Source organism: Pseudorca crassidens, chromosome 11 (assembly GCF_039906515.1).
Source record: "Pseudorca crassidens isolate mPseCra1 chromosome 11, mPseCra1.hap1, whole genome shotgun sequence".
NCBI classification, from domain to species: Eukaryota; Metazoa; Chordata; class Mammalia; order Artiodactyla; family Delphinidae; genus Pseudorca; species Pseudorca crassidens.
Window position 1 is genome coordinate 10185651 of NC_090306.1, and position 21610 is coordinate 10207260.

Here is a 21610-nt window from a genome sequence, read left to right on the forward strand (position 1 = left end):
TAATTTGCTGTTCTCCTTGGGTCAGTTACTTCACCTCTCTGGGCCTGGGTTCCTTCTTCGGTAAAATATTCATTCTAGTTAATATTTATCAAGTGCTTACTCTGCACCAAGTGTTGTTATACGCTCCCTACGTGTATTTCTCACCATAGTGTACTGTCTACCCCACTTGTGCCCGAGCGAATGGAGGCACGCAGTCACATAGCTAAGTGGCGAGCAGCTGGGCTCTGGACTCCAGCGGACGCCTGGCCTTGGGATGACATGACTTCTAGGGCCACTCCCGACTCCACTGCTGAGTGAGAGAGGAGTGAGGCAGAGAGGTGGCTGGGATGATCATGCCGCAGGAGCTCAACTGTGGAGCAAGGTCCAGGGGGTTATCACCTGCAGGTCAGAGAGCAAAGTTCTTAACGAGATGACTTCCTCCAAGCTGTGAACCTGAGGAGTCTGGCTGGGCGTTCACGGAGCATAATTAAAGGGCCATCCAGCCAGCTCTCCACCACTGAGAGGTCGGGTTCCGAGGGCTCCTGGTGTGTTCCCTTCTTCATCCCCAGCCACCCCCAGGATGGTGCCCAGGGCCAGGCAGGGAAGTAAATCAGAAGTAAATCTGATCATTCCCGACCGTGAGCAGCCTGGGAGGCATTTGGTGGGGGAGGAAGAATGGGAGTCTCGTGGGATGATTAGCTAGGATGTCAGTGGGCAGGGCACTGTCCCCCTCCCTGCCCCCCCCCCCATGAAAGTGTGGGCAGATAACCTGTGTTTTGCTTGTATCTATGGTAACCAAGTCTCCTTTTTGAAGAGGAGGAATGGGCTTCGGTAAACAGATCTATTTGTGTGACTCCTGTTACTCATTTGAAGCAATGTCACTCCTTTTTCCACTGTGGTCTGTGTGTCTGAGTCACAGGGAGCCTAAACTGGCTCCTCTGAATTGACGGCTCCCTCCCAGCCTCTCTTGACGGACTGCCAGCTTAGCAGGGCGTAGCTTACCAACACATTTTTTTTTTTTTTTAAGCCAGACTGATTCATAGAAACTCCTTTAAAGCACAGTAAAAAGAAACCGCCCATCACACACCCCAGCACACCAGCGCAGGCAACTTATAACCTCGGGAGGCCAGCCCTCCCCTCACTGTGGTCACAAACCTCGAGAAGAGCGGACGCCTGCCACCAGTTCCTGTCACTCTGGGCACCTCGGTCGCTGGACCCTCAGGTAGGACAGCTCCCGACACTGTGGGGAAGCCCTGCGAACTTTCCTTCCTTCCCACTGCTCTCCTCCTTCTGACCTCACCGGAGCTCTGCTTTTTCTTTTTTCCTTTGCTATTTTTCCATGACCCTTTGAAATGAACCCTACGAACTTTTGGCTAAAAGTGGGCCACTGAGACAACTTTTTCCTTAAGGTTCAGTAAAATCTAGTTTGATGGGGGCCCCGGGGGGTCGGGGCCATCGGTGGGGGGTGCTGGGCTGTAATTAGGTCTTGCAAGAACTGGGTTCTTGTTCTGAAAGCGTGATGGGAGCAGGGACTTTGGAACAGGGTATTCCAAAGATTGGTACTAGCTTCCTAGGATACCACTAGCGTATCCTTTATGGGTTTTCTTTATGGAGGAACCACGACGTACCTTTGAAATGACAGGGTGTGCTTGCCCGACGTTGTCAATTCCTGTTTTGATGCGAAGCGCTTCAGGACTTGAACTGTTTCTCTGCGTGCTGGTCTTTTGGGGTGTTGGTGGATAGAGATCTGCAGTTCAGTTTATTTTTGTGGCTACTTTTCCTGCTGTCCTTCGGTATGTTCATTCACTTTTATTTAAGTGTAAATATTTTTTCTTTCCATGGGATAGGAGGAGGGGGTTGGTTTGTTTAAAGAAAACCGTTAGAGGGAGAGAGAGCGAGAGAGAGGAAACGCTTTCTTTCAAGTGGAGTTTGAAATACAACGCAGGACGGGTGCCTTTGGTGAAGTTGGGAGTCTAATGTGGATTCCAGAGCTTTCCCTCTGGCCAGACATGGAGGATGGGGAGAAGCAGGAGGAAACTGGGTTTGGAGGGGAGGGGAGGGCAGGGCAGGGGAACTTCATCTGTCCCTGTAAAAAAAATCGCTTTGTGCTTTCACTTCAGAAACCACCAAATTTTCGTGCTGAGTTGAAAATATGGCATATCAGAAATGTTAAAATCATTTTTTATTTTAGGTGGATGTGGGATTTTTTTCCTGCGGGGAAGGCAGTGATTGTTTTGGAACATTTATCTTCTCACTGTTTCCAAAACACGGCTGTACAAATGCAAACACTCGTGCTAATCATGAAAGGGATCTGGAAAAGGAAGACGAGTGATTTCTATTTGCTTTTTTTTTTTTTTTTTTTAAGGTTAGCATTTTGGTGGAGGTGTGGCCCATTTCAATATAGATACTGGTGTATTTTTTCCCCCAGGTAAACAAGGTGAGGAGAATGACAGGACTCAGCTTGTCTGAGGAAATTAGGCTTTTTCTTCGGAAATGTAGTTCATACGAAGAGAAGATTCAAAAGTAATCAGCCTACGTACCTGGTACAGGCAAGGCGCTTGGTAAGATTGCCCTCAAGGGGATGATTAAGTTAGTGCAAGGGCAACTTTTCAAGATGCAGGGAACTCCCGCCTTTGCTTGAAATGTTGATTATTTCCCAGTTTATATGGACGTGGCTTAGGGAAGCCATTATTAAGTTGACGGTAGTGGTATCCTAGGAAGCTAGTTCAAATCTTTTAGTCTGTGCAGGTTAAAACTAATAAGCTAGATTTAACTGGTCAGCAAATAGACAACACTGACAATTCTGGGGGCGTAAACCGTCATCGTGAAATTCATTATTTGTGCGGCATCTCACTTTACGCTGGAGTTTTATAAATGAGCAAGTGCGCTGCGCGTTATTGCCTGGGGTTTGACGTCAATTTAAAGAATGCGGTTCCGATTCCCACCTTCCCCTCTTCCTCCAAGAAGTAGTGAGAGAGTTCCGTGGCTGAGGGAATTTTTGTGGAGTTCAGCTGTGAACCTTTGACAAGACTGAACCGGGAGGGTTGTTTTTCCTCCTGCCCTCAGAGGTGGATCAAATTCCACCCCAGACTCTGAGGACTGGGGCGGGCGTGGAGCGCTGTCTGGAGGGCCGCAGGATGTCCGGTCTGGCGTCCTGGTCCAAGGACCCTCTGGAGTTTACATTGTTTGAGGGTAGGACACTGTCCTGGGAGTTGGCAGAAGGCCATCGAGGACCAACCCAGGGCAGATCACATCCCAGAGCAGATGCTGGCCCCCTCCCAGGAGTACAGGACAGCCTCTAGGAGAGGAAAGACGTCCCCTCCACAGACCGCAGAAAAGACTGTGGCCTTCTCTACTCTTCCTGCTTCTCTCCTCGGCCAGACTTGGCCCATCCAGTTCCCAGGGACATCCAGACTCTGGGGGACCTAGAGAAGGAGTTCCACAGAGGCCACCTGGGGCATGCAGACCCTCTTGGCTTGGACTCAGTGGCTCTGGGGGTTTCAGCTGGTACCAGAACCCCTGGGACCAGTGGAGAGAAAGCAGTCAGAGACCTAGAAGGCTTAGAGGTGAAGCAAAATGGCTTTTCTGTAGACTTCTCAGAGCCTGACAGGGAATAGACCCGAAAAATGGCCTCAGAAAAGGTCACAAGGCAAATATAGTTACATTTCATCCTTGATTTTGTGCCCTGAGTTTGGAAGGGATCTTGGAGGTCAACCCATTCATTCTCTACCATATGCAGAAATCTTATTTTCACACCACCTTGGATGGATGGGAATCTTACATTTCCCTAAAATTGCCAGAGAAGAGACTTGGTAGCTCAGAAGGTACTGCCGTGCTCTCCCACCTTTGCTGGATAGCTCTAATTACTAGAGTTTCTTAGATCCAGCAACACTGGCTTCTCTATAACTCCTATACTTTGTTCCTAGCTCTCCGGTGCTGAAAATACCCATTCTATTTTCATTGTTGTTGATCCATCCAATGTTCTTTATCCTCTAAACACTTGACCCTTATTCAATATTTAATGGATAAAACCTGATGCATCTGTATTATTATTATTACGACCTAAGATTCAGAAAGAGCAGGGAGCGTTTTCGAAGCTTTGAAACCGTGAGCGTAGTCGTCCATGCGCAAGTGATCTGATTCTGAGGTCCTTTATTTTCTAAACACATGCATATGGTTCCTTCTTGAACCGACCACATGTATACACACAGCTGCCTAGCACAAAAGCTCAGAGCCATTTGGGACTCTCAGATATACATACTCAGAGGGACACACCCAGTTACTACCACCAGGTCATGGTTAAATCAATCCAGTGCCAGAAACACGGGCTTCTGACTTGGCCTTCTGGGGCTGGTCCCTTAACTTGGTCCATAGTTCACGCAGCCCACGCCTTTCCACTGTGAATCTCCTGTCCTAGTAAGTACAGGAACAGGCTGCCAATCAACATCACCTCGATCTAATTGCTGGTGGGCAGTCTGGACGTCAGTGCCTTGAAAAGAGCTCCTAATCCTTAACTAACGTAGAACTGGAGTTTTCTGACCGTAAATGTCCCTTTTCCAATACTTTTTCCAGTTCTGCCCAGATGACCCTGGATTTCTATTCAGTAATCAAGGGAGCCCAAATACGCTTCCCGTTAGGAGTTTGCTTGAATTCCCAAAACCCCACTCCCCAAACATGCATGTCTCCAGACCACTCTTTGTAACACTTCAGTTACAAGTCATTTCTCTCAATTTAATTGGGATCCGCTGACACTGAAGCACAAGGATAAAAGTAGAAGCCCTTGGGACTGCTGTGTCTCTCTCCCTTTTTAACAAAACATTTGGGTCAACCTTTCCTTCCCTGCTGTGGAAATGGCATTTCTCCGGAGCTAAAATGGACTCCTCTATTCTCGGGGCCGTTGGCCTTACGCAGATCTGGCAGCTTTCACATTTCCCGAGCCTGGTTCATGAATTCTCTTTTCCAGTGGGGTAATTAAAAGTGAGAACCCGCTGGGCTTGGGTTGAAATCGGTGGCATGAATCCTGAGGTAGGTGCAGGATGGCTGAATAGGAGGTCCGAGGGGCCGTCGTCTTGTCCCGACTCTGCTGTGTGACGTGGGCAGGACACTTGTCTTCTCGATGGAGGGAACTGAGCTTGGTGGTCTCCACGGCCCCTTGTGGCTCTGAGACCCTGTTGTTCTAAGATCCTACCATTCTTGTCGTGAGGAGTCCCTCGGCTCACGCTAACAGCAAGCTTAATCCGTAAACACTGGTAGGAAAGTGAAATGAAGCCACGTGTTGCATGGGAACAGGCATCTCACGGAGGACGGAGGACCCAGGCGGTCCCCCTCGCTTCATACGCTCAGAGATCCCTTAGGGACCGGGTCCGCGGGCTTCACCGTCAGGTAGCAGTGAGCATTCAGCCAGGTCTGGGAAGAAAGGTAAGAGGTTTGATTTGTGAAACCCGAGGAGCACCCGCTCAGATAAGCAGGGCCAGGCTAGCCAAGCCTTGTGGGGATATTGACAACAGCAAGGGATCTGCCAGGAGCCAGACCAGGCTCGGGGAAATGTGACGAGCTGGTCTTGTTGGGAAAGGAGCCCCACCTTCTTGTCAGGGAGGGTGCGGCCGCAAAGGTGTGCATGAGAGCTGATGGAGAGCGGACGTTGACGAGGAAAGGGGCGGTGCCAGGAGGAAGGGGGCGGGGAGAAAGGGGACCGAGCGGGTTTCCTTAGGCCTGTGTGTCCGGGGAGGAGGGGGGCAGATGGAAAGGCCTAGAAGAGGGAGAAAGTGGAAAGAGGAAGCCAGGGAGAAGGAACAAGGCAGAAGTGTGAAGATGCTGCACTCTTGACTCCCTCCCTCAATGCCTCGAGACAGTCCTTAGGGCCAAGTATTCCTTCTTTGTCTCCCCCGCCGTGAATAATCTTCTGTTGCTCATGGACGCAACATTTGAGTTTCCATCGAATATCTGTGCCAACAGGGCGGGGATCTTCCCCGGGGACGTTTCTTCCCTTTTCAGAAGGGTCATATCAGGGCTGACAGCAGATCGAAGTCCTGGGTACTTTGATGTCTTCTTTGAAATAATTAAAGACCCTGCCTAGGAGGCTAGGTGCGGGGAGCTGGGGAGAGGTTTCCGCTCCTGAAACCAGGGGTCGGACCAGCCAGGTGGGTCCACACTTGTTTCAGAGAAAGGGTTGTGAAGCGGAGACCTCGTGCTTCCCTTTGCCTGCCATGCTTCGCTGGGGAGGGGGGCTTGTGCTGTAGGTGGGAGCCAGGATGGAAGGTTTGAAGCTCGTCTGAGGTAAGGCAGTGGCAGAGGGGCAAGGAGGGGCGGAGTCGGGTTTGGCCGGGGCAGGCTCAGCTGGTGGCCCCTCTCAGCAACCTAATGGGAAGCAGCAGCGTCCTTCCAAAGGCCCTTCGTTTCTTCCAATGGCGCTCTCTCGAGGGGCTTTGCTGACCCTCTGATTAACTAGGAGGCGGTGGGAGGAACAGAGCGAAGGGGAGATCCGGTAGAAGTTCTAAAACTTCTGCCCCGACGTAGGAGAGAAAAGCTCGTGCTGCAGTGGAGGAGGCCTGACCTGGAAGATGCCAGGGGGTGGGCTTCATCCTGACGCTGCCTTCACTCTGGAGACCAGCTTTTCCTCGTCTGTCGAGGAACTGGACTGAAAACCTCAGCCCTGCTAAGCCACTAAACAGCCAGTTGCCCTTAGAAAGAGCAACAAGCCCGCAGCCCACCCCAGGCACTGCGGCGGCCCTGGCTGCACCTGCATCCGTCCGGCCCTGCCACCTCCCAGGCTGTGGCCCCGCTGGTGCAAGCCTGTTACTGCCACCTACTGTCGGACCGCCCCCCTGCCAAGGGCCCCTGGGGCCGAGCCACACCTTGATTTTCTTCCCAAACCCTAGTTATTATCTTGGCAACCTCTCCCTCCCTCGGAGACATTCTGGCCACCAGAACACTCCTCTTTTGTTAGGAGCAGAAGACAACGAAACTTCCTTCCTCGCCCAGGGGACGTTGCCCAATGGCCTGACCAGCTGCGGGCCAGGGCCGGGGACACGGGCTGGGCCCGGCCTCGCTGCCCAGGTCTGGCCTGAGCCTTGGCAGATGTCCCCCAGATCTAGCCACTCCCTGACACAAAAGAGGACCAGAGGAAACCAGAGAGAGAGGTTATTCTCTTTGGGGACGTTTGGAAAGACAAGCTTCATGTTGCTTGTTTGCTTCTAGCAGAGTCGCTGGCCCTCAATTTCTGCCCGAGAAGCTTCAAGCCCGTTTCGCTGGGCCGAGCTTCTCATTTTCCATAAAGGAACACAAAGAATAACCAACAACTGTACAGCCTTTGCTCTGTGTCAGACAGGAGCCCTTCAGTCCTCACACTAAGGCTACGAGGTCTGCAGATCACAGTTAAAACGGGCTGGAGTTTCAACGTGCTTGAAATAGCTTCCAATTTTATATGTCAACTATACCTCATTAACACTGAATTTTTTTTTTTTTTTAAAGTGGTGCATCAAGAGTTGAACCTGGAATCTGTGCTCTTTTTGCTGCGCAATACTGTGTCTCTCTAGGAGCTACTGTCCAGAGAGGGTATGTTATTTTCCCAAAGTTAGCAGTTAGTCGGAGGCAGAATTTTCAGGAGAATCTGGTTTTCAAATAGGTGCTCTTTTTTCTTTCTTTCTCTTTTTGTTCCCCTTCAATAGCATCCTCCTACCCGCACCCCCAGTTCCTCATCCCTAACTACGGGAGAATCACGCTAGTCGACAGCAGCGCCGGAAAAACATCACCTTTTCTATAATAACCCCCGTTCATGAGAGCCCACATTTGGGAGGTGCAGTCCCCTTACCCGCAGGACCGTGAAAAAATAGTTGTTTTCTTTGGCGCACGTAGATTCCTGCTACTTGACCGCTCATGTTTCTCCTGGTCATAAAAACTGCCCCGTGCACTTGAAAACATCAGACCCTGGAATGATGTGTATGTAGTGAGGTACAGCTTGAAATTCTTTCCTTCCACACCAAACATCAGACACGCAGAAGCAGGAGGAAATAGCCCTTCAGGATTCTTCTTCTTCACATGTTTCCCACGGAGAAATGAATGCCCCCCTCTCCCACCCCTACATAAAAACAATATTTAGAATGGAAAAGTACACTTGACATAAAACAACAAGAACAATGGTCAGAAAAGCTCATCCAAGGTCTCATCCACTCAGCCCTGCCTTTAATCCCAGCCTTTTCCTCCTCCGGATACATCCTCTACGGCTGCTCCCCAAAGAGAGTATTTCCTTTTCTGCTGGACATTCATTTTGCCAACCCAAATGATCCTCAGTGGGAAAGAAACATATCAAAATAAACCAACAAAAGCAAAATGATCCTGATGTGTAGAGGACAGAAAGGCATTCGTGCCACCGCCCTGTACAGTGTCCCCAGGAGAAGCACAGACACAGTTTGGGGTATGCCACGAAGGAAGATGGGCAGATGTGGGCTGACTCATGGAGATCGTACGACCAGGAGTGGCTTTGCCTTTCATCTGGAGAAAGCACGGTGTCTTGGTCTGAGAAAGCATTCTTCAAAGTCTGCAGGTACCCAGAAAGAGATGGGGATTTCACTGACAGCATCAATCAATGAAAAGACGGAGTGTGTCCAGCAGTTGGGTCATCTCAGGACAGTGTTATGACTTAGTGAGATTTGGGGATCTCAGGTGACGTCCTCTGGCTAATTCTCTGATAACCTGGCAGTTCTGCTGGAAAAGTGACCACTTTAGAAAAATGCTAACAAGGAAGCCTTAGACAAAGGGCAGAAGTAAGATCAAGGTAGTCATTGTCAAGAGCAGCCTCTGATGTGTTGTCAGGACCTTTCTAATGGAAGGGGGTCTTGGTAAGTAGTGAGCTCCCCATGACTGGAGGAGTTTAAGCATGATTTAGGTAGTTCCTTGGTGTAGATTTATAGATGAGTTTCATGCATTTGGGAGGAATTTTAAAGCCTCCTTTCAGTCAGAGATTCTGTAATTTAAAGAGGTAGATAAGGAAGTTAAATACACAAAATAGTATTTAGAAGTTTAAGATATTTTCTTTGCATTTACTTGTTTCTTCTTGAATAAAAGGGAACAAACACACATATAACCTTGAATATTCAAATGTCAAAGCTACTCGGAGGACTTCCCTGGGGGCGCAGTGGTTAATAATCCACCTGCCAATGCAGGGGACACAGGTTTGAGCCCTGGTCCGGGAAGATCCCACATGCCGTGGAGCAACTAAAGCCGTGTGCCACAACTACTGAGCCTGCGCTCTAGAGCCCGCGAGCTACAACTACTGAGTCCGCATGCCACAACTACTGAAGCCCGAGCGCCTAGAGCCTGTGCTCCGCAACAAGAGAAGCCACTGCAATGAGAAGCCCGCGCACCACAACGAAGAGTAGCCCCTGCTCGCCACAACTAGAGAAAGCCTGCACACAGCAACAAAGACCCAATGCAGCCAAAAAATAAATAAGAATTTAAAAAAAAAATACTCAGGAAATATTCACAGAGTTTGGCTGTAGTAAGATGTTCAATACATAGTTACAGTAATATATAAATAATTTCTAAAACTAATACAGGACTAAAGTTCACCTATATAAAAAAGGGGGAAACATTTTCTCTGGAGAATTCTGTTGTTTTTTTATGAAGACTTCAGTTACTTTGACATTTATTTTTTTTCCACAGAAAAGAAAATATTGCCTTCCTTGATTCATTTATTTTCTCGCTGAACAGATACTTTGTACCTGTCATAGGACAAGCTTCTCCTTTCAGGAACTTAGAATCTTAGGGGTGGGGGAGTGAAACATTTCCACAAATAATTCTGTTACTAGGCGGGTTGCCACCAGTGATTTTAATAACAGGAGGAAAATGACTACTTCTGTTTGGGTTTAAAATTCCTCGGGTTCCCAGGGCCAGCGTGAGGTGTTTGGATCCTCTTTCCTGATTGGTGGTGGGGTGGTGGTGTGTTTGGAAGATTTGAGAAGATGAGTGACTTGGTCGGATAACCCAGTGACACAGAGCATATACTTAAGAGGGAGGAGTTCAGAGAGAGGATCGTGGGAGAGGCTGATGGTCCTGAGCTAGACAATGACAGTGGGAGTGGAAAGTACGGATGCACGGGAGATAAATACTGGAGGAAAAATGCATGACCTGACTCTGTTATTTTCAGCAATGAAACTGGGATGATGAGGACACGGGAGGGGAAGGGGAAGCTGGGACAAAGTGAGAGAGTGGCATGGACATGTATACAGTACCAAATGTAAAATAGATAGCTAGTGGGAAGCAGCCGCATAGCACAGGGAGACCAGCTCGGTGCTTTGTGACCACCTAGAGGGGTGGGATAGGGAGGGTGGGAGGGAGGGAGACGCAAGAGGGAAGAGATACAGGGATATATGTATATGTATAACTGATTCATTTTGTTATAAAGCAGAAACTAACACACCATTGTAAGGCAATTATACTCCAATAAAGATGTTAAAAAACAAACAAACTGTGATGAGAGGAAGGAGTGATGGGGAGGGACTTTGGCATCTGGTCATTATTGCTCCTGTCTCCCCGGAAAAGCCTGGGCTGTCTTCAGCTGCCAGGGAAATGACTAAACTGTATTTGGCTGGCCAGCCCGATCCACAGGCTTCTCAGAAAGCTGTCCTGTGCCATCTGGGAGAGGATGCCTCCACTTGGCCTTTGTCTGTGAGACTCTCACACACTCCAAGTGAATCACAGACATTTGAGCTCTGTGGGACACCCCCCCCCCACATTGCTCACACAACCCCCAGATCCCTGTTTCTGATTATGTGACACCTCCAGTCTCTGGCGAGTTCTTCAGTGACTCAAGCCGAGGATTTCCATCACTTCCTTTGCTGGAGAAGTGGGTTTGGGGGGCTCTATTCTGTTGTATTGATCCCAATTATTGTTCCTTAGACCACCCTCAAGCGTTGCTTCCCCTAGACTCTGGTCGCTGCTCAATAAACTCACAGACTCCGGGGCAGAAAGAAAGTGATCTGCCCCCTAGCTTAGCAATCACGGGGCCAAATTACTAACATCTCAATTGTCTGTTTAGAAGTCAATGATTCTCAAAGTCTCTACAGTATGAGTTACCCATCAGAAAAGGAAAGGTGTCCACAGAGGCCTGATTCATTTTTCCTGGTCAGAACGCCCTAAAAGTGTCAGGCTACCTGAAAAAGACAAAGAGAAAGGCAGTCTCAGGGATATGTTCCTTTGATTCTTTCTTTTTTTGGGGGGGGGGGGGTTGGGTATGAGAGGGAGGCAAGACACCAATAAAGATTTAAGTGGACGGAGCCAACTAGAGAGGGCGGTTATCTTTCTCCCTAACGTGAGTTAGTGGTTTACAGCTCCAATCACCAGCAACCGTAATCTTCAGGCTTATTTTCACTAATTGTAATAAATGTCCTATTAGCAAAGAACTTCATCCAGATCTAGAATGGTCAGTGGTTGTGAGGCTTGTATCGGGGACAGGAGTGTAAAGAGACCACCGCCCTAGTGTGGTCTGGGCGATGCGGGGAGAACAGGGGAAGCATGGTCAGAAACAAAGATGGCGGTGGTGGAAAAGGAACCGGCGGGCCTGTCCGTTAGGGCAGAAAGAACAGGAAAGGAATAAAGAGAGCCTGTGTGTGGCTCTAAGTCACTAACCTCCATTTCTCTTAATGATCACTTCTCTCTAGAGTCAGCATTCATGCCTCCCCTACTTTTCTCAGTTTCCCACCCAGCCCCACGGAGCCCTGACCACCCCCGTCCCCAAGCTTGATGGGTAAATGAGGGTAAAGGGGGCGATCCTACTCTGCTTCCAGTGGTGGGAAGAGAAATGTGTTCCTGGCACCCCACATAGAACAGTCAGTGGACATCCTATCCCTTGAGAATGCAGTGGCTTCACTAGCTCTGGTGGCCTGGGTCCAACTCCAAGAACCACAGATCACGTTGTTAGGGAAGTCCCAGCCACCACGGGACAAACTTTGGGCCGTTCCCGAGCACCGATGCTCCGTTGGGAGGAAGGTGTGGCGCCCAGCTCTTTAGAACCGCCATGCCGTTATCCTCTACTGCCTGGTTTGAGCTGCCCGGCTATGACTAGGGGTCTGCTTTCCGTTGGTGCGTGCCATCCGTAGCATTTTGGAGAGGTGGGAGAGAGAACTCAGTTATTGTTTTAGTGAAACATACTGCCACAAAAGAGAGTTGTAGCAGCCAATACTTCCAAAGATATAAATGCTCAGAAATGGTCTCTTTTCAGCGCTTTTATCTGAAGCAAGATATACACGAGGCCAGGGAATGAGGCTCTCAGAAATCTTCCCTGCCTGTGAAGGGTGGGTGGACCCCGTGGGAGCATGGGGTCTTCTTTGATTTCTACCCAAACTGCTCTAAAACTTGATAGGTCCCCACTCATCTGCTGGGGGGCCTCTAGTATAGGGACTGAGTACCTAGGGATGAGGCAGGCCAGGCATTTAAGAAGACAGTTCATTCTGTTTCCAAATGTGTTGGGGAGAGCCCTTGAAATGAAAGGAGGCCCCTCTAAGCTGACAATGGAGGATACTAATAAAAACCTGACAAATTGGGGGCAATGAAAAACGGAGAGGTTACCATATGTGTTATGCAGCAGCTCCTACTTCCGGCTGGACACAGCAGCCAACAGTGGAGAGAATTGTGTGTTCCGCGCACTACAAACACTTGCTAATCCAAGACAGTTTGCTCCTTTCTTTGGTGAAAAGATGTGGCATGATTACAGAAATCTAAATACCCTGAAAGAGAGTCGCTTCCTTGCTCGATTCCGCCACTCACTCCTGCCTGCACCCTGCAGGGGAATAATGGTCAGGGGGGACTGTGGGTTAGATCAGAAGTGAGAGCCATTGGCCAGGAACTCGCGTGCCCAGGGGGTGCAGTGGACCAGCCACGGTGAAGGTGCAGGGTAATTGGAAGGCAATTATGTTCAAGTCATTAAAATGGACAGTGTGAGCCGGGGAGAAAGGAATCAGACTCAACTTTGGAGGGTTACAGACCAATCCAAGGAGACGGAAAACACTGCTGGATCCCCAACAGCATGTAAGGGAGGACACTCAGAACATTTTCCTCGACCTCATTTAAGAGGCATCACCTGGTGTGTTATATTCTGTCTTTGGTCCCTCAACCCCTATTAGGAGGAAGGTGTTTGTAAATTAGAAGCAAAGGAATAAAAAAGTCATTTGTAGAGCCCAAGGAGGATTAAACATGACTTGTTATATAATATTTTTAAAATAAATTTATTTATTTTAATTTTTGGCTGCATTGGGTCTTCGTTGCTGCGCGCGGGCTTCCTCTAGTTGCGGCGAGCTGGGGCTACTCTTTGTTGCGGTGTGTGGGCTTCTCATTGAGGTGGCTTCTCTTGTTGCGGAGCATGGGCTCTGGGTGCATGGGCTTCAGTATTTGTGGCACAAGGGCTCAGTAGTTGTGGCTCACGGACTCAGTAGTTGTGGCCCACGGCCTCTAGAGCGCAGGCTCAGTAGTTGTGGCGCACGGGCTTAGTTGCTTCGCGGCGTGTGGGATCTTCCCGGACCAGGGATCGAACATGCACCCCCTGCACTGGCGGGTGGATTCTTAACCACTGTGCCAGCAGGGAAGCCCACGTTATATAATATTTTAATTCCCTGCATTCAGAGAATTAATTCATGCCTGTTCCTTTCTCCATGAGGGGTGAGCTCAGGATCTAGTGATGGTGTGAATCTTGGGGGTGCTGGGAGGATGGGTAGCACAGGGCGGAGAAGAGTGAGGATTCTCCTCCTCATCTCTAAGGGGGTGTTCCTAGTGGTCCTCCCACGCAAGGGGCAAGGATTAGGCATAAGGACAATTTCTAAGAGGACCTAAATGATTTTATACACACTGCCTTGTGAACTGGAGAGCAGATATCCTATTACTGGCACTTAACATGGGGCAGCCTGGTGACGGATGGACTGGGCTGGTTTGGTGTCAGCTACTCAGTTTCATATAATAATAATAATAGTAATAATCACAACGAAAGCGACCCCATTAGTATCTGCCACGTGCCAGGTGCTGTGCTGGAAGTTCTCCATATATGATCCAATGTACCCCTCACATTTCCCTGTATGAGTAGCATTGCAACCCTCACTTTACATAGGAGGAAACTGAGACTGGAAGGTCAAACAACTTTATACGATTCTAACTCAACTTCGGTCTAATTCAAAAACCTCTTTTCACTGTGCATTAAAGTCAAGCAGAGAGTTGAGGAAGTGTGCAAGGACCTGAGAAAAGCAAAAATGCATTTGAACGTGTGGGGAGGTTATTAATAGCAGGCACGAAAGCTCCAAGCTCTCCCCTGAAGCCGCAGGAGAAACGTCATCATTTTGGTCGTTCACAGTTCCACTGGACACGTTTCTACAAAAAGAATCTAGGTGGCAGGAGGTGCTCGGATGGGGAAGGAGGGCGCGGGGTGGGGGTTGGAATGGGTCGGGTGGGCAGTGGGGGCCAGTGTCTGCCTCTCATTCCTAGCCTGTCAAGAGCAAGGCCCCCGGGGTTCCGTAGGTCATTCTAGACTTTGAGTGCCTGACGAGGAAAGGGAGAGGAGATCAAAAACATCAGAAGTATGGGAATGATTGTATCCGTGCTTTCCAGTAAATACCCGGTCCGATGTGAAAGGGGCTCAAGCACACTCAACGCTTCAATTAAATGAGGTAGAGGGAGAGAGCGAGAAGCGGGGCACAGTTACTGGATGTGCACCGCCAGCTCCTCCCTGAGGGGGGACAGCCACACATCCACCCTGCCTAGGGTGTGAATAACCCGAGCCCTTTCCTTCTGAAGTCCCCAGCCGAGCGCCGCCGCCTCTGAACTGTCTCGGGCGTGAGTGACGAAGCACTCCTGTAGCTGACATTAATCAGAATAGCTGCCCTCTCAGGCATCCTTCACACTTCCTTTATTTTCTAGGTTTGATGACCCATGGGCTCCTGTCTTCTATTCTGCTGAGATTACGGCTGAACGCTTTTGTTTACCCATGCACTTTCTTAATCTCTATGAGTTCCCCATCCCCCCACCCACCGTGTGATGGATGCCTTTGCCCATCTGCTCTACTGAGTCCTGAAGGATTGGCATGTGGGTAAATGTCAAGCACAAGTCAAAGGCACATTTGGTCTCTCAAGCTGCGTCCAGCCCCCAGAACCGTCATATTGAATCATAGGAAATAGAACCCTATGCCCCCAGGTCAACAACAGAGTCCCTACCATGACACAGCCCAAACGCCCCGGTGTGGTAATACCAGTCTAAAATGTTCCATTGGTAGATGATCAGACCATTAAACTGTAATTAGGTAGTTATAATTATTGAATATTGAACAGCATTATTATACTAGAAGGTATGGCTCTCACGTTTTATATCTCATCTGGGATCAAGTTAGTAGCCCATTCAGTCTCTGGGCATTGAGTAATAGCTGCTGGTCTGAGGAAAATTCGATTAAAATTGCTGGGTGAGCAGTTTGATAGACGCGTGGACACTTCCCTAGTGGAAAATAGAAATTTATATGACATTGTTGCACAGAGACCTGGAAATTACAGCTGTGAAAGCCCTTTTAAAAACCAAAGTCCTACTTTTGGCCTCTCAAACACAAACAAAATAAAATGATAACAGTCACCATAAAATTTTCTTGTTGAAACAGGCTGTGTCAGAAGGATGAGTGTATAAATACCTGAGAGGCAGAATCCTGTCTCTGTTTAGGTCTATTTAAATAGACGAATAGGCACTTGTGGGAACTGGGCTAACTAGCTGTTTGCAGGAATTTATGACGAAATCTTGATGGTTTTTACTGCAGCTCTTCCTGATTTTAGCAGCTAGCCCACCCAGGTGGGAAAGCTGAATTACTGTGTTGAATCTGACAGTAACCTGCCCTTTCCCTTTCTTGTTCTCCTTTCTTTTCAGAACTCTCTTCACTCCCAAGCCATCAAAAAGCCAAGATGTTGGTGTTACTGGCCAGTATCTTTGTGGTCCACATCGCCACCGTCATCATGTTATTTGTTTCCACCATTGCCAATGTGAGTTGTGTTCTTCTGTTCATTCATTCATTTGGAAGTTATTTGCATATTTACATAAAGTGCTACAAAGGACGTTTAAGCCATAATTCCTGCCCTTTGTGAATTTACAGTTTAGTCATGGAAAAAAATAAACACATACTTGCACTTCAGACAGCTAAGTAACAAGTGTCTACATGAGTGATCCCGCCAGTCTGGAGAACACAGCGAGGCTTCTCAGTGTAGGTGGAGCTTGGAGGACGGGTAAATGGGTGGGGTTTCTCTCTGCTAAAGATGCAGAGAGAAAGGAGCATGGGACGCCTTCTAGGTGTGCGGGTCAAGGAGCCCAGCAGGGAGGGACAGGCTTTGTTCAGGGCATGATGAGGACACCTGCGTGGCAGGGCAGAACTTCCCTTCCTTCTGGGGACCTTGATTAGAAGGAGAAATGGGAGTGAGATCATAAGACACTTTGGTGGCCCGACCCCCAGATTCAAGATCTGGACAGAGAGTAGCATGTGAGAGTGGAATTTTGCAAGATTAACCCGATTCCCCTGAATTAACTCAAACAAAACAACCTAAAAATATGGAGGTAGCAACAGGCTCTTCTCTCTGAACCTTGGGCTACTCTGACCTCTAGTGGTAGTTTGCAGGGTCCATCGTGCTTTTCTCAGAAATAAACAAAGACAGCTCCTCGGACCCCAAAACCAAGGCCATCCATCACTAGACAGACAAAAAGGGTTCCAGAACCTGTTCGGGTCCCTGCTACAGTTGAAGGATAAATGGGTTTTCAAGTTCAGAGTTTTGCCAACATCGGTGGGTATAATTAGAGGCAAGGCTAATTGAAGCACCACTGTGATAAGCTAGAACGCTCACCCACGTGGCCTCCCCCAGACTCTAATTTAGCCGTTCTGTATGCTGCCCTTCAAGTCTCTCAGGATAACAGGTCCGATAAACAAATTCAAACTGTATTAGTGGATGCTGAGTGCTGAATATCTGAATTATCAGCTTCTGATACGGGGCTGGACACAGAGTTGTTTATTAAATCAAGAGCAGGCAGGCGATTTGGCATCCTGGCCCTGCTTTTCCAATAACTCTCATTTGAGCAGACGCTCTGTGGAGACAGGGCTGGGTGTTTGTTTTCCATCCCAGAAGGATAAGTGTCTTGCTGGCACCGTGGTGAGCCTCGGGGAACACATTTTGGTCATTCTTCTACTTTCAGCTGCCGCCACAGGAAGGCTGTGGCTAGACTATGTTATTATGGAATTACTTTGCATGTTGTGACGATCAAGGTTTATCTTTCTGTTTAGATGAACGTGGCTTATTGATCACTCAGCTATTTTCTCCGTTGCCCTTTATGTTTCTTACTTTTTTCCAGTTGAACATTTTTCCTGAACTTTTTTTCCCCTCTAGCCAGGCCCTTCCATGAAACGATCTTGGTGGGGTGTAGGAAGTGTGCCTCCTTAAAACCAATTTCCTCACGCAGGGTTTCCATTTCTTAGAGCCTTAGAATTTAAAATCGCGATGGTTGAATTACTTCTTTTCTTTTCTTTTTTTAAGTGATGAGGGATGTGAGGCCCAGAGAATGAGGTGACTTTTCCTTGGTCACACGTTCTTCTCTCTCTTTTTTCTTGGGACCTTTGTGACTTCAGTTTTAGTGAGACCTTATTTCCACCAAGAGATGGAAATAAACCATGTTTTTGGCTAAATATGGAGTCTTGGTTAAGATTTGGTCCTGACACAAGGTGATCTGTTGTTTCCTTTTCTTTCAAAGCAGGGGGTTAGTTTTTAAACAACTTTTTATTTCTTTTTAAAATTTATTTCAAAAAAATTTTACTGGAGTATAGTTGATTTCCAATGTTGTGTTAGTTTCAGGTGTACAGCAAAGTGAATCAGTTATACATATACATATATCCACTCTTTTTTAGATTCTTTTTCTGTATAGGTCATTACAGAGTACTGAGAAGAGTTCCTTTATTTCTTTTTGATTTCAGGCCTGGATGGTTTCAGATGTTGGAAAAATATCAGTAGGTCTTTGGAAAAACTGTACTTCCGCTGACTGCAGCCACAACCTGTTATACGGCAGTGAAGGTGTGTACAAAGATATTGTACTCAGTGCTGACAGTTGGTGCGCTCAGGGAAATGGCCAGTCCCTCGGGGACTGGGTAGCCTAACACCCTCACTCCCCCCACCCTGTGTCCACAGATGCCCTCAAGGCAGTGCAGGCCTTCATGATTCTGTCCATCATCTTCTCCGTCATCTCCCTCGTGGTCTTCGTGTTCCAGCTGTTCACCATGGAGAAAGGCAACCGCTTCTTCCTCTCAGGGGCCACCATGCTGGTGTGCTGTGAGTATCAGCTTACCCAGAAAAAGCTTTTCCCGTAGATCTTACCATGGGTGCTCCCGGCAGCTTGAACAGCTGAGCACGTGGGGCAGTGAAACCGCCTTGTACGATTTGTGCTTTCTGGGAGAACCCCTGATAGCTGCTTGGAATAAGAACCCTCGTAGGCTTCACTGTTTAAACCTGGGCTCCCGGGCAGCTACTAAGTGGCTGGAGTCCGTCCATCAGTAGCACTTGTATACAGGACCCTTGAAGGGGGCAGGGATGTGGGATTCCTTAGAGAGATGAAGCCACTGCCAGAATGCCTGCAATGATCGCCATTCCCACTCTCCTGTCGTTCTTCCCCCACACACGCAGTTTGGTGGAAGGCGTGTTCTTCTGCATGCCTCAGGCAGCCTGCCCTTGTGTGCTGGGGTCCAGATGGGAAGGCTGAGGGGTGGACCCGAGACGCTGTGTTTCATCCACACAAACCAGTGCGGATGTGAGAACCTGAGCATCTCTGATTTGCCAACACAGCCATCAAGCTTGGTTTGGGGCAAATTGACAGAACTACCTTTGGGGGTCCAATTTCAGATTTCATTTTCCCATCGCCCATGAGGGAAATAGGCTCTTCCTAAAATTATAATATCTTTTTCTTGGTTTTCATGTTAAGAAATCAAACCAACAGCTAATCGTTGTTTTTCGCCTGCAGGGCTGTGCATCTTGGTGGGGGCCTCCATCTACACGCATCACTATGCCAATAACTCTAAAGACTGGTACCCAGAGAGTCACCACGGCTACTCCTTCATCCTGACCTGGATCTGCTTCTGCTTCAGCTTCATCATCGGCATTCTCTATCTGGTCCTGAGAAAGAAATAAGGCTGAACACGTTATTGGGGATCTGGGGGGTGGGGGTGGGGAAGAGGGAGTCCTTGAATCTGGGAGAGGAGTGGACGTTGCTAAGCAGGAAAAACCAAGAGAGGGAATTGGGGGGAGGGGAAGGCAGGGGGGAGGGGCTGAAACCCAAACATGACTGAGAGGGTCCCGTACTGTCCAGCCCCTGCCCTGGGAGAAAGCCGTGGGCTGGGATGCATGCTCCCTGGATGAAGGCCAGAGGGCCTCCCTCCAGCCTCCAGCTGTTATCAGTTACATACACTGCCTGGGGCCCCAGCAGCTGCCACATTGCTGACTCTACTTCCGAGGGTGAATTCAGTCTTCAGACCTACTGCACCTAGTTAATATAGCGGTACAAGTTCCGGCAAGGGCAGATACTGTTCTTGTGCGGAATACGCCAGGCTTGGAAGCCATCCTGCCCTTCTGACCCAAAGCAAAACAGTACCATCTGAAGGGCCCGCAGTACCATCTGCGGGAGGACTTTGGCCAGTGAGCCATTATCCCTCGTTGGAACAGAGATTTAGCTCTGTGGTATTTGTGACAAAATGGGAGGAAGAGAGATAGTGATTAAGGCTAAGTTGGTGTGTTAGCTAAACTGAGAAAGAGAACTTTTCACAATGGAAGGCCTGGGGCGTGGTCAGAACCCAGACTAGACCTCACACAGCTGTCCCTCGTGGAGACCTCTTGCTACAGACTTTGCTTGGCCTCTCCTTTAAAGCCAAGGCAGCTCTCTGGAGTTTCTGCAAAGCCACTAACGACCAATTCAGTGGTGGAAGCACCACTCAAATTATGGGAAAAAGGGACAATCTTATAGCAGGGTTATGTTAGAGTTATGTTATTAGGAACCTCTCTCCATGCAATCAATGTCTGTTTTAAGTACGTAACGTGAGAGAGAAGGACAAAGACCCGTGCAACACAATCTGTTACTCTCCCTCTAAATTATACACTTTTGAGGAAGTTTTATCTAATTAGCCACATTGGGGATCAGGGCTCCTAGGCTCAGAGACAGCTCTAGCTTTGACATGAGCTGGTGGGGTTGCCTTTCAGAGGTCCTGCCTATCCCACAACACAGGTGAGGCAAGGCAATTCTGGAAGCTTCTTAAAATACACACAAACCAAAACCAAACAACAAATCCTTGGATGAAAGGTGCTATATTATTGTCAAGTATTAAGCATACTAGATTTCAGTCACAATAAGAACAGAGTGTCTGTGCTTCCAGGAAAATAAGAAAATTTCCATGAGAGAAATAAAAATATAGGTGATGGGCAGATATTTTCTTTAAGGAAAAAAAAAACCCTAAAAACTCTTGTGGTACCCAGTCCGGTGGTAATTGAGCTTGTCTGCTGCCACAAGAGTGTTTCTATATAGGACTTAGAAGTATGGTATTAGTGTGGTGTTCCTGGTTAAGCAGGCATTGCTCTGGCCTGGCGCAGCTATTTTAAGCCATCTCAGATTCTGGCTAAAGGGTATTTTTTTGGTGGAAGACATTTCCTTTACCAATCTGAGAATATCTACCCTAGGGAGAATCTGAGACATCTTGCCTACTTTTCATCTTCTAGCTCCCTCTTCATCCCGTTTCTTATATGCGTTTCCTTTTGGGGAGCTATTATGCCACAGTTGCTGGTATTTATGTAAAAGGACTATTACTAAGCATATTTCTCTGTGTTCATTCTGGTTAGGGGAATGTTGAGAGCTGGCCACCAAATTATCTGGGCTGTTGGGTAAATTGGTTGTCAGGCAAAAACTGTGGGATAGTGAACTTTTAAATTATGATTTAATGATCACATGACTTTAGAAGGCTCTCTTGAGTGCAGAAGCAGATTTACATATCAGATACAGCCAAAAGAGATACTAGCATTGTGTTAAAAAGTCAAACTGTGACTGGAGTGAACCATGTATTCCCTTGTCTTTTACTTTGTTTCTGTGCCATTTATGTCTCATGTAATTTGCATTACGTTGGTGGGTTGTTCTAGTACTGTATTTGGCTTCTTCTTTAATAGATTGGTATTTCATATACTATAATTGTAAATATTTTGATACAAATGTTTATAACTCTAGGCATATAAAAACAGATTCTGATTCCCTTTACCGTGTGAATGTTTTCTTTCAAAAAATGTAGGAAAAATATGGATGATAATGACATTTATTCCTAATTAAGTTGTCAATCAGTTCGATTTGGACAAGTTGGCATTTATCAGAGACATTAAGCTACTTTCAGGAACTGAAAGTATAGTTTTATCTTGCTTTAATTAAACCTCTTAAGCAAAAAATGGAACCTTATAAGCTAATACATTAGAGAGAGGTTATTATCTTGAATCAGAATGGGTTATGACGTTAACAAATGAGATGCTTGTACATTTTCTTTGAAGTAGCGAACTCCTGTAACGTGTCTTCAACATATAAACAATTCACGATGGTATGCGTCACCTACATGTGCAGGAACCCATTCATT

At 47.8% G+C, this 21610-nt stretch overlaps 1 protein-coding gene across 2 annotated transcripts; it reads left to right on the top strand.

Annotated features, from left to right (window-relative positions):
- The first annotated feature begins 1039 nt into the window (after positions 1-1039).
- On the top strand, positions 1040-21246 carry EMP1 (epithelial membrane protein 1). Of its 2 annotated transcripts, XM_067695746.1 has the most exons (6): positions 1041-1201; positions 7450-7533; positions 15859-15971; positions 17939-18035; positions 18150-18290; positions 18976-21246. In XM_067695746.1, the coding sequence occupies exons 3-6, from the start codon at positions 15894-15896 to the stop codon at positions 19140-19142; spliced, it is 483 nt and encodes a 160-aa protein (XP_067551847.1). In that variant the 5' UTR covers positions 1041-1201; positions 7450-7533; positions 15859-15893; the 3' UTR covers positions 19143-21246. The 2 variants fall into 2 exon arrangements, with proteins under 2 accessions (XP_067551846.1, XP_067551847.1); XM_067695745.1 differs by lacking the exon at positions 7450-7533 and having other exon boundaries at positions 1040-1201.
- Positions 21247-21610: the final 364 nt, after the last annotated feature.